Source organism: Panthera onca, chromosome B2 (assembly GCF_046562875.1).
Source record: "Panthera onca isolate mPanOnc1 chromosome B2, mPanOnc1 haplotype 2, whole genome shotgun sequence".
Lineage (NCBI taxonomy): Eukaryota > Metazoa > Chordata > Mammalia > Carnivora > Felidae > Panthera > Panthera onca.
The window spans coordinates 49,886,957-49,900,357 of record NC_138343.1 but is presented as its reverse complement, the minus strand read 5'-3'; the positions used below and the strand labels follow the sequence as shown (position 1 = coordinate 49,900,357).

Here is a 13,401-nt window from a genome sequence, read left to right as displayed (position 1 = left end):
TTGTTCCATGGACTTGAAACTGGCATCGCATATCAGACTGAGTGCCTCTTTGTAAGATAATCTTGTGGGGGACAAAAGGGAAGAGATGGGTGGGAAGCAGTGGCTCTGGGCAGAGAAAGCTGCCCAACGTAGTTGGAGGGTACTGGAGGCTCGCCTGGCCTGGCCCCATCCTTTTCCTGCTGAGGGAGCTGAGACACACAGACATTCCCAGGGGCACACCAAGGCTGGGCTGCTCACACCCCATGCAGCACTGGCCCAGACAAGCCAGAGGAAGGCTGGGTTTACCAAATGGGGCAGCGGAGAGAGGGCAAACCCAACCAGGGAGGCAGAGACCTAGCTCTGTCCTGGCCCCATGGTCAAAGCAGCTGCCAAGGTTCCCTTTGGCCCTGAGGTCTTGTCTGTATGAATAAGAGAAAATAAACCACAGCCCCCAGTGTCCCTGGCCTTATTGGTCAGCCATCTGAAAGACAGTGAGGGGCCTCTGACCCAGGACTGATAGCCAGCCCCGAACCTGTTTTTTGTTTTTTGTTTTTGTTTTTTTTTTTCCCCAGTGAACTGAAACATGTTAAACTTGCTGCCTCACTCTGTTTGGTCTGTTCAAACAGAATAGCATAGAAGGTGGCCTCTAAACAAGAGAAACTTATTTCTCCCAGGTCTGGAGCCTAGAAGCCTGAGATCTGAGTGCCAGCATGTTCGGGTGAGGGCCCTCTTCCAGTCACAAACGTCTTGTTGTGTCCTGATAGGGGGTGGGGGGCAGGGAGCTATGTGAGTTCCCTTCTAAGGCCCCAGTCCCATACATGAAGGCTTCGCCTCATTCCCTAATAATAAGCGACTCCCAAAGGCCCCCACCTGTAACACCTTCACCTTGGCGTTAGGACCCCAACGTGTGAATTTGGGGCTGATCCATTCAGAACAGGACAGGTATTATCTCAGCATAACAGTTGTGTAGAAAAGTGGACACAACGTAGGTGGTCAGCTCAGTGAATTTTCACAAAGGGAAAACAGCATCTCAGAGGTGACCCCCTTCCAGCCTAAACTTGATTTAATCCAATTCCCTGCCACAGCCCAGAAGATTCCTCCCCTTCCGGGTACAGTTCCAGAGGTTTAAGTAAGTGGAGACTGAGTTGCTGTGGCTAATTGTTCACCAGCCAGAAGCCTGGCAATGGCGTCTTTGACCTGCAGCCTCCCACTGTCTTTTCTCCCATCCTCCTAGTTTCTTCTCCTCGTGAGTTGTCTTGTTCTTTCCCTTCCCTCCAACACACCCTCTGATCCAGACCCTGCCCCGCGTTTTCACTTCTGCACATTCCTGGCCTTCCCAATCAAATCCCTTCTTCTGTCTAGCTAGGATAATTGTTTTCTTATTCAGTTCTTACTGAAATAATTTTTGTTCCTAATTTAACAATGAACTTGTTGACATTGTTATTTTTTACCCAGAGGGAGAAAAAAGCAGTGATTCTAGATTTTTCTTTTTTTTTTTTTTTTTTTGCATGGGATCCTTGTGGAGTTATTTTTCCTTTATGGCTCTCAATGAAGTTTTCTCTTGAAGTTCATGCTTTCCCTCCCTGTAGGCATTCTCCACGTGCTGCATTGTTGTCTGCCCAGGTGAGTTGTGTATAGAAGCCTCATGTGTGTAAACTGCAGTGTGTAAACTGCTGAGTGTGTGCTTGGCACCTAGGACTTACTATTTTATTTCTTTCCCGAAGGCCCGGGGAGGGTTATAGCTTTATTACAAAAAAAAAAAAAAAAAAAAAAAAAAAAAAATGGTACATCAAGAAAACGAGTCACAAGTTAGGCCCTTTATTTCCAAGTTCTCTTTAATGCTTCTCTCATTTGGCTGCATCTTTTTACATCATGAAAGTATCCTTTCCTTATCTTTCTATCTTACTAGAAAATTGTTGAAAATCTATCTCAAGCCATACAAGATGGGGATAAAATGGTAACCTTGAAGATCCTCGGGCAGATCTTTAATTTTGTGGGCAGGGGCGGGGTTAGGGTCTATGTGAGGAAGGATTGTATAAGGGTGTGTATTTCTCTAGTGCTGCCATGGCAAAATACTACAGACCAAGTGGCTTAAGGAACAGAAATTTATTGTCTCACAGCTCCGGAGGCTAGAAGTTCCAAAATCAAAGTGTCGGCAGGTTGGCTTACTTGAGGGCTCTGAGCCACGATCTGTTCCAGGCCTCTGTCCTTGGCGTGTAGACGGCCATCCTCTTTGTATGTGTCTCTGTGTCCAGATCCATCCCCCCACCCCTTTTTTTTAAGATTTTTTTTTTAACGTTTATTTATTTTTGAGAGCGAGACAAAGTGCACAAGCAGGGGAGGGGCGGAGAGAGAGGGAGATAAAGGACCAAAGTAGGGTTTGTGCTGATGGCAGAGAGCCCAATGCAGGGCTCAAACTTGTGAATTGCGAGATCATGACCTGAACCAAAGTTGGATGCTTAACCAACTGAGCCACCCAGGTGCCTCCGGATTTCCCCTTTTTGTAAGGACACCAGTCACATTGGATTAGGGTACACCCTAACGTTCTCATTTTAACTTGATGACCTCTGTAAAGACCCCGTGTCCCAATGAGGTCACATTGTGAGGTGGTAAGGGTTAGGACTTCAACATAATCATTTTTGGCAGGAGGGTGAGGGGAGCCACATTTCGGCCCATACCAGCTGAGTGCGTGTGAGAACCATGGTGATGCTTATAGTTTGGGAGGTCAGCGGCGGTGTGACCTGGCGGCCTGGCCACACAGAGTGAGAGTGGAGATCAGAATGTTGCCCTGTGAGGCATGGGCCCCATGCCTGTCCTCGATCCCACTCTTCCCCTGGCACCTCGGCGTGCCATTGTTTATATTAACATGGCCTTCGGGGAGTCAGAAAGCAAGGAGGCCTCGGAATAAACGATGGGCCTCACCCCCTGTCATTGGCAGCATGTTTGGGGTCTTAGCCCACTCCTAACTAACTCCCACCTCTTAACCTCAGCTGCCCTGTCTGTAAAATGGGTATAATACTCAGGATTCCTGGGAGAGGTGAATGATGCCGCTTACAAGATGTGTTCACTACACTGCCAGGCAGAGCACATGCTCAATAAGTGGCTTATGGTTGTTTGTATTCCTTATCCTAAATAAGCACCCTGATGGGAGTACTTTGTATGTGGTACACGGTGACAGTTATGTTCTTTTAGCTTCTGGTTCTGATAGAAGTGGTCAGAATGATCTCCTCTTTTGGTGTAGCACTTTATAAGTCAGTTATCTACTTGATCCTTAGAGCTCTGTGAGAAGAGGTAGATGGCATTATCCTCATTGTCCCAAAGGAGTAACTGAGGGCAGAGAGACCCTGGATCATGCCCACCCTGGTGGGCGAGTGGCAGCATTAGAAATGAGCTTCAGGTCTTTTCATGCTTTGTCTGGGTCCCTGTGGTAAAAAAAAAAAAAAGGGGGGGGGGGGAAGGGACAGCGAGGTGGGAAAAATGGATACTTTTTAATTTTATTTGTACAAAGCGGAAGGATTATTTTTTGAGTAGGAAATACGCTCACATGTCCAAAAATTCAGTCTTGTTCTCACCCTGAACTCTCTTCCTTTGACACTCGCATCCCCTGTGGATAATCCCTGTTGTTTCCTGTGTGCCCTTCCTGGATTTATCCCCCGCCTTCCACTGTTGCTTTATGCAGACACAAATACGCATATTTCTTTTCTTCTCTTTTTTATGTAATTGGTGGAATACTGTACTATTCTGGGCCTAACTTTTTTCCCCACTAAGTAATGTATGCTGGATATCCTTTTATGTCAATGGGTAGAGAGCTTCATCATCTTCGTCACGAACTTTATTGAGGTATAGCACCTGCAGTGACACATACGTGTTCTTGAGGGTACGGCCGGTGAATTTGTACATAGATGTGCACCCACGCTACCATCACCTACAGCAGGATACAGCACTCCCAGCCATTACCCCCTCCCAAAGCAACCATGGGTCTGCTTTCTAAATCTCCTGATTGGTTTTCCCTGTTTCTGATCTTTGTTTCTCTCTGATTTTTTTTCTTTTTTTAATTTTTATTTCTTTTTGAGAGCACGCACAAGCTGGAGAGGGGCAGGGAGAAAGGGGTACAGAGGATCCAAAGCATGCTCTGCACTGACAGCAGAGAGCCCGATGCGGGGCTTGAACTCCGTGCACGATGAGATAATGACCTAAACTGAAGTCGGACGCTTAACCAATGGAGTCACTTAGGCGTCCCCTCTCTGATTTTAAAAAACAGACCCATTGTTTATATCAGCACTTCTTTAAAAAAAAATTTTTTTTTTAATGTTTTATTTATTTTTTGAGACAGAGCATGAGCAAGGGAGGGACAGAGAGAGAGGGAGACACAGAATCCGAAGCAGGCTCCAGGCTCTGAGCTGTCAGCACAGAGCCCGACGCGGGACTCGAACTCACGAACCGTGAGATCATGACCTGAGCCGAGGTCAGATGCTTAACCGACTGTACCACCCAGGCGCCCCATACCAGCACTTCTTAAATGTTAGCATGCATCAGAATCACATGGAGATGTCATTAAGCATGGAGTCCTGGGCCATCCCGAGTTTCTGATCCAGCAGGCCTGGGGTAGATCCACAACAGCCCGTGTTTCCAAGCCTGTAGGTGATGCCAGTGCTGTTGGTCCACAGCCACACTTTGCATAGCCCCAGTGTATTAGAACTATGGACTATGTAACCTGCCCCTGATAGATGAAAACAACTTGGATTGCTTCCATTAGTTTATTGTTCAAAACAGTGCTGCCGTGCATAACCTCATCACATGTCATTGTGAACGTGGCAGGTATTACCACAAGATAAATTCCCAGAAGTGGAGTTGCCACATCAAAGGGTTGATGCGCTTGTAATCTCAATAGAAATTGCCAAATTGCCCTTCCAAAGGGGTGGTCCATTTTGCACCCCCATCAGTGGTGTGTGAAGGAGAGGTTGTTTCTCCACAGCCTCAGCGAGAGTATGTTGTCAAGCTGTGGATCTTTGCCAATGTGATGGGTATGAAATGGCAGCTCATTGTAGTTTTCATTTGCATTTCCTTTCTGTGTAAGGAGGAGCATCTTTTAAATTTTTTCTGTAAATTGTTCGTATCCTTTGCCCATTTTTCTTTTGGATTTTTGATCTTTTTATTATCAAGTGTTTTACATATTAGCAAGCTTAGTCCTTTGTTTATGATCTGAATTATAAATATTTCCCCCTTAAGTGATCATTTCCCTTTTGATTTTGCTTGTGGTGGTTTTTTTTTTTTTTTTTTTTTTTTGTATCTGAGTTCTTTTAGAACGTCACACTAACATGGAAACAGAGTTGGCCATAAGCACAGAAACTAACAGAAAGTACATCTTATAAACCCAGATGGGCAGGCATTAGGAAAGGAACCAGGAGCAAAGACGCAGCCAGGATGGGCAGTGATGCTCTTTGAGCAACCAGTTTTTCACACAAAGGCTAGAAGTCTCGTTGGCAGGTGCCCAGACTCCAAGGATCTAAGAGGTGGATGGGATGGCTACAGACAGCCACCAACCAGCTCAAGTCATGGGAGGAGGGCCGAGACCGCACAGTAGTACCCGGACGGGATGGGAACATGTGAGGCAGACCAGAGAAGCTGCTTACAGGTGACACCAGAGGAAACAGGAATGTATCTCTTAGTCATAGGAAGCAAAGCAGGATGTCCATAAGAATGTTACTCCCGTAAAGGGGCAGCTGCTGACTGAGGCTGTTGGTCAAAACAGCCAAGGCTGTTATTGATTACTCTAGCTTTCTTTTTAAACTGTGATCAGAGATCAGCCAAGCAGATGCCACTTTGGATGAGGGCTGAGTAACTCGTCTACAGTTGGAAGATCATTACTGAAGGTACTTTCTTCCAAAGCTAGAGTAATGCCTACAGAAGGGCATATCGACATACTCCATGGGGGTGTGTAGGAAGGAGACTCCCAGGATGTTGCTATTGGAAAGTTGCAGGGGTCCTGTTGCCTGGGGGTTACACACTGGTGGCCCATGGTCACCATGGCCCGGCAGGTCCATTTTTTCTTGTCAGTCTGGTGTTGGCCCATAAAGTGTTTTTTAAAATTTTGAATTTGTGCACAGTGTCTTTAAATCAAGTGATTTCATGTAAAGATCTCTTTCTTTGCTTCTGGAATATCGAGAATCTGGACACACTGGGCTATATCCCTCCCACGGCCTCCATATCTGAGGAGCGACTTCCCCACTCCTTCTTCTCCCCCCGGGGGACACACGCTGTGCAGTTTCCCACAGTTACCGACTCCCCTCCAGGGTGTCCCTGACAGCGAGACTACCTGTCAGTCACTGTGTGTTCCACTTTTAACTGTTCTTTTAGTAAGGTGGAGAAAGAAGAACGTGTCCCTCTCTCAAAGCAGAAATGTGAATGATAGACCAAGAAGGTGCGATGGTTGAAGGAAGTCAGTGGGAAGCGTACTGTGGACGTGCAGATATTCCCTGGGTAACCAGCAGACCTCTGTGCCAAAAGGTTTTAGCTTACCACACCCAGACTGCTTTGCTCGTTTGGGTTACCCACCTGGTACCTGTCGGTATTTTGCTGCAACTCACAACCAGGGTGGCCTCCCTGGTCTAATAGCTCAGAGATGTGTTGCAAGTTACTTTTCAGAAAAAATTATACTAGGTTTCTGCCAAACCATTGCCAGCCTTTTTGAGAGCTCATGCAAGACAGGGGCAGTGCTTGAAGAGCAAGAACTCCAGCCTGGGTCCTGAGAGGGTTTGTATTAGAATTAATGAGCAACCAAAAAAAAAAAAAAAAAAAGAAAGAAAGAAAAAGAAAAATCTGCTGGAAACAGGGATTTGTTTATAGCCTCCTGGAAGAATACTTTGTGTTCACAAAGTATCCACCCAGCCTCCATGGCTCTGTGGAGAGCAGAAAGGGCCAAACCAGTTCACTTGCCTGCTTTGATCAAAAGTAGGAAAGTAGCAGATAAGGGGAAAGCACCAGAGATCATGTGTATGAACCAGAGCATGTCTTCTCAGTATTTGTGGATGCTGCTACCCGTTACGATTGTAGGCGAAAGACCTCAAAGGAGCAGATTATCACCAGTAAGGATGTGGGGCAAGGGGAGGGTGTCAGTGGCTTGTGTTGACCCTGAGGTGGCATTGGGGGGCTGGGCTGGGGTGCGGAAGCCCCTGGGGGACCTGAGGATGGCCGGTATCCCTTACCTCTCTCAACCCCGTGTTGTCAGCTGCTCTCCTTGCCCATTGAGAACCACTCCCTATGGCTGGCCCGTCCCCCACCTCTATGTGGACGTGTCCTCTCCCCATCGCTGTGCCACCATCCGAGTGCAGGGCACCGACTGCACTGGGCGCTGTGCTCAGGTCCCTCAGAGCGAGGCTTCTGCTCCCTCTTATTCCCCCTCAGCCTTCAGTCCACCTCAGAGCACTTCTCACATGTGGCCACTGGTGGTTTTTTTTTTTTTTTTTTAATTATATAGAAGATGAAATTTGTGATCTTTACCATTTCTAAGTGTTCAGTAGCTGTTAAATGCATTCACATTGTCCTGCAAGTGATCTCCAGAATCCTATTCATCTTGCAAAACTGCAACTTTGTAGCTATTATACAGCAACGCCCCATTCCCTCCACAGCCCCCACCTAGCATTCTGGTTTGTGCCTATGATTTTGACTACTTCTACCTTATAGGATGGAATCATCCAGTATGTCTTTTGTGATTGGCCTATTTCACTTAGTATGATATCCTGTAGGTTGATCTGTGCTGTAGCATGTGACACGATTTCCTTCCTTTCTAAGGCTGAATAGTGTTCTGTTGTATGTGTATACCACATTTTGTTTATCCATCCGTCAATAGACATTGGGGTCATTTCCACCTTTGGCTATTGCGAAAAATGCTGCTGTGAACATGGGTGTACAAATATTTCTTTGAGATCCTGCTTTCAGTTGTTTTGAGTATATACTCAAAAGTGGAATTGCAGAATCACGTGGTGACTCCATTTTTAATTTTTTTAAAGGGAATATAGTTGACATACAATGTTGTAATAGTTTCTGGTGTGCAACAAACATAGCGAGTTGACATTACACTGTGCTCATCACCAAAAGTGTAGTTACTGTCACCATATGACATTATTATAGCATCACTGACTAGACTCCCTATACTGGACTTGTCATCTCCATGGGTTACTTTTAACTAGTAGTGTAGGCTTCTTAATCCCCTTCACTTATTTCACTCATCACCTACCCCCACTGTCTGGCAACCAGCCATCTGTTCTCTCTATATAGGAGTCTGTTTCTGTTTTGTTTTTTACATGCCACATAGAAGTGAAATCTTAAGGCATTTATATTTCTCGGACTTACTTTACTTGGCATAATACCCTGTAGGTCCATCCATGTTGTCTCGAATGGCAAGATCTCCTTCGTTTTTATGGCTGAATAATATCCCATTATATACATGTATATACCACATCTTCTTTATCAGTGGACACTTAGGTTGCTTCCATAATGTGGCTATTGTTAATAATGCTGCAGTAAACATAGGGGTGCAGTAAACATCTTTTTGAATGAGTGTTTTCATTTTATTTGGGTAAATACCCAGTAGTAGAATTGCTGGATTGTATGGTATTTCTATTTTTAATTTTTTGGGGGGAAACTCCATACTGTTTTCCACAGTGGTTGGACCAATTTACATCCCCACCAACAGTGCACAGGGGTTCCCTATTCTCCACATTCTCACCAACAATTGTTATTTCTTGTCTGATTCTAGCCATTCTGACAGGTGTGAGGTATTCTCTCATTGTAGTTTTGATTTGCATTTCCCAGATGATTAGTGATGTTGAACATGTTTTCATGTGTGTTGGCCATCTGTATGTCTTCTTTGGAAACCTGTCTATTCAGGTCTTGTGCTCATTTTTAATCAGATTATTATTGTGTGTGTGTTGACTTGTATAAATTCTTTATATATTTTGCGTATTAACCCTTTATTAGATCACTTGCAAATAATCTCCTTCCAGTTTGTAGGTTGCCTTTTTGTTTTGTTGATGGTTTCCTTTGCTGTGCAAAACCTTTTTATTTTGGCGTAGGCCCAATAGTTTATTTTTGCTTTTGTTTCCCTTGCCTTAGGGGATATATCCAGAAAAATGTTGCTAAGGCTGATGTCCAAGAGATTACTGCCTATGTTTTTGTTTGTTTAGGAGTTTTTATGGCTTCAGATCTTACAGTTAGGTCTTTAATCCATTTTGAGTTTACTATTTTTAATTTTTTAGGAACTACCATACTGTTTTCCATAGTGACTACCATTTTACAGTGCATAAAAGTTCCAATTTATCTACGTCCTCATCAACGCTTGTTATTTTCTGTTCTTTTTCATTTTTTTTTTTAAATTGTAGCCATTCTGATGGATGTGGGGTAGTTTCGATTTGTATTTCCCTAACAGTAACGATGGTGAGCACTTTGTCACATACATGTTGACCATTTGTACATCTCTCTTTTTTTTAAAGTTTATTTATTTTTGAGAGGAGGGGAGAGGGGGCAGAGAGAGAGGGGGACAGAGAATCAGAAGTAGGCTCTGTGCTGACAGCAGCAAGCCTGATGTGGGGCTCAAACTCACGAATCGTGAAATCACGACCTGAGCGGAAATTGGATGCTTAATCAAGTGCCTCTAGTTGTATGTCTTTTTAAGATAAATGTCTGTTCACATCCTTTGCCCATTTTTAATCTGGTTGTTTCAGTTTTTTGGTTGTTGCTGTGTTGTAGTTTTAGCCTCTGTAGTTTTTAAGTATGAGAATTTTGTGCACATCCACTAAGCTCCAAGAGAGCAGGTCTGTGCCCATCCTTCATGGTCTTCTCCCAGCACCCAGAATGGAGCTCTGCACATGGTTTATTTGTTGATGAAAAACATGCATGTGGCTCTCAACAGCGAAGGAACAAAAGAATGTATTAACTCATGCACTGATTCTTGTTTCAAGAGGGGTCTAAGCCTATGGTCACGTCTCTTTGGAACCATGGTATTTGGGGGTGAAGAATAACAGGTGATCCTGAATAGGCCTTAAAGAAGATAACCCAAAGTCTTGACAGGTGTTATTTCACTACTGTTAGACTATACTTGAGTTTAAATCCCATTTTGCCTAGGGATGCTAGTCTTTTTTTAAAAAAGTTTTTAATGTTTATTTTTGAGAGAGACAGGGTGCAAGCAGGGGAGGGACAGAGAGAGGGAGACAGAGAATCCAAAGCAGTCTCCAGGCTCTGAGCTGTCAGCACAGAGCCCAACGTGGGGCTCAAACTCATAGACCGTGAGACCATGACCTGAGCCGAAGTCGAACACTTAACCGACTGAGCCACCCAGGCGCCCATAACTCGTGATGCTGGTCTTGATGGAACTCTGCGTGTGTTCAGTTATTTTATAGTTTCAAAATATACTACAATTGAACTTGTCTCCTCTGGTCCTCCATTCTGAAGGAGGCTAGGAAAGTGTCATTGCAGCAATCCTCTTGGCTCTAGTGCCTTCTCCACCGGCCAGTGCCTGACTCCCCCTCCCAGCCCTCAGCCCCTGGGTGGGCCAGTCCCCCTGTGTTGCCCGTTGTCTCACTGACAGCCCTCTCCGTCTCTCATCCTGCTTTAATTCAGGCCTCCATGCTTCCTTATTGTGGATCCGGAGGCAGCTCCCTGACTGGTGTCTTCACCTCCAGGCACGGCGCTGTTCACTGCTGCCAGAGTAAACTTTCCAAAACCCGTATTTTGTCATTTGCCTGTTGGATTTGAATTCTTCCATGTGTCCCATGTTGCCCCCAGGACAAAGCCCACCCCCTTTCACGCGGTGCCCAGGCACTCAACAGGCGCTGTGGTCTCATTCCCTGCAGCCTGTGCAGACACTACCTCCTCAGCCTAGATGCCCCCCTCCCCCCCCCCCGTGCTTCTCCCCAAGTTCCGGTGTCCTCCTGTTCACCCTGACCTGCTGCCCACTGCGCCCACCCAGCCGGGGTTGGGCCCTGGCCTGCCGGGGCCCGCTGGGACGCTCTCTTTGCCTCTTGGCCCCACGTGCCTGTCTGTAGGGTAATTGTACGTTTACTTATCCGTCTCCTCACTAGTCTGTGTGCTCTGAAGTCCGGCCAGTATCCCTTATCTCCACACTCCGGCAGTTAGCCCAGTGCCCCTTACAGAGTAGGTTTTTGTGGAAAGGAGGAGGGAGAGGAAAAAGGCAAGTCTGTCTGATTCCAGAGTTCACATGCTCGCTGCCTTCTCCCCACTCAGAGCCATGGACCATCCCGTTCTCTCCGTCCCGGGAGGCAGAGGGGATGGTTTGACTCCCTGGGTGACCCAGTCAGCTCTGCTTCGCTCCGTGGCCACCCCGAAACTCACCGGCCCTGGTCCACCTTCTGGTAAACGCATCCTGGCAGAGACAGATGACTCATGTGTGTGCGACTCGGCGTGAGCACAGCACAGCTGGAAAGGCAGCCAGCGAGTCTGCTTGGTGGAGCCAGGGGGGCGTTTACAGAGCAGCAGAGACCCAGCGCGGGTTCATGAGCCCTTGCAACCCTAGCCTGCTAACTGGAACAAAAGTATAAATCCTCCTCTGTCCGTGGAGAACGAGGCCGCCACAGCAGGGCTATACAAGGCTTATTACATGTCTGGGATGCTAATTTATTACTATTAAATAATATTTTAATAGACTGCCACTTATGGCATGTTTGCCATGGGTGTAGGCATGGTGATAATCCTCTTGATACAAATTATTTCACTTAATCCTCACACTAGCCCAACAACAGAAATAATAACAAATATACATATGGCACTTGCTATGTACTAGATATTGTTCCCTGCACTTTGCTTTGAAGCTGTCTGATTCTGAGGGAAACCTTACGATACAGGAACTGCTGTTACTCTCATTTTACAGATGAGGAAACTGAGGCACAGAAAAGTCACATATAGAGGTGCCCCAAAGTCACATAGGTAATGAGTGAGCTGTGATATAAACTCGGGCTTCTGAGTCCACGCTCCTAACCGCTACTCCATGCTTCCGTGCTGAAGACGACAGTCCCATCTTCCAGGGATGGAAATTGTGGCTCAGAGAGGTTGGTCACTTCTGTATAGTCGCATAGCCAGGGAGCGATCGAGATGGCTTGTCTCTTATCCTGGCTGCTAACCACTGCGCTCTCCTGCCCAGATGCAGGAGATGTAGTCATCACCGTTTGTGCTTGGTTCTCCTTAATCCTCCCCATTGGCACTTACCAAGGGCGATGCCCACAGGGTGGGTAGGATTCTAGGGAAAAAGGTTTCTTCCAAGTCTAGGGGTACGGCATGGCGCCTTCTGCTTCAGAGATCTCTTCAGTTTGGGGTCCCAGAGCATTTCCTCAGCCCGGGGATGCTGACATGGCTTTTCTTACCTCCACAGATAGTGAGACTGTGCACTACCACTATGGGCCGAAGGATCTGGTCACCATCTTGTTCTACGTCTTCATCACCATCATCTTGCACGCTGTGGTTCAGGAGTACATTTTAGATGTGAGTGATGCTGTCTGGATTCTGAGATCACAAGCCGGGGAGATGCGGTGGGCAGAAGGGCCTCGCCTTAGAGGACACTGCAGCTCTCTGCCCCTTTCCCTCCTAATCTGCATGCCCTGATTGGTCCTATTGACTGGACATCCATTGTGACACACTGTGGTTTCTGTCCCCTCTCACAGCCTTCTTAGTGCATGGGATGCAGCGTTTACTGCATGAGGGGACAGCTGCCCGAAATGGCAAGACACAGTGCTTATGGGTCTGTCATATGTGGCCTGATTGTGGGGTGTTTTCTTTACATCTAGGCTGAGGACCTCAATCTGGCCGCTTTCTCAACATGCTTGCCTTGAACTGAGCGCTCCATGCACACAGCAGGCTTACACTGAATGGCCTGAGCCATGGCCGCTTCAGACTGCTATCCTTTCAAGGGTAGAAAATGGGAGTTTGAAGCCGCCCATTACGAATGCACCTGCATATATTAATATGCAGGATTCTCTTTATTCTTTAGAAAATCAGCAAACGGCTTCACCTCTCCAAGGTGAAACACAGCAAGTTCAACGAATCTGGACAGCTGGTCGTCTTTCATCTCAGCTCTGTGGTATGGTGCTTCTACGTGGTGGTGACGGTGAGTGGCCCCGGGGACCGCTGAAGCACAGGGCCTGGGCTTCCAGCAACGTATCTCTTCTCAGATGGCTGATAAAATGACCGTGAAGGGCTAAGCAGGGAAGGAAAAGAGTCAGGAGCAGTTTGTAAAAGCTTTGAGCAGTTTCTTGGAACTACGACTATTTTTGTATCCTCATGGTAGGAGAGAGGGGCCAGATGGTATAGATGCTCTTTTAAAGCTGCAGAGAGCCCTCTTGTCCAAAAATAAACCCTTGTTATAGTTATTCTGTGATGCTATGATAATGGTACCATACCTCTACACAGCACTGC

The 13,401-nt window shown here is 46.4% G+C and overlaps 1 protein-coding gene across 1 annotated transcript in view; it reads left to right on the top strand.

Moving 5' to 3' along the window:
• TRAM2 (translocation associated membrane protein 2) overlaps nucleotides 1–13,401 on the top strand; it is an 83,200-nt gene that overhangs the window by 50,969 nt on the left and 18,830 nt on the right. The window contains exons 3-4 of the mRNA XM_060615728.3: nucleotides 12,362–12,471; nucleotides 12,977–13,093. Coding sequence (XP_060471711.1) covers nucleotides 12,362–12,471; nucleotides 12,977–13,093 — 227 coding nt within the window. The remainder of the gene's footprint in view (nucleotides 1–12,361; nucleotides 12,472–12,976; nucleotides 13,094–13,401) is intronic.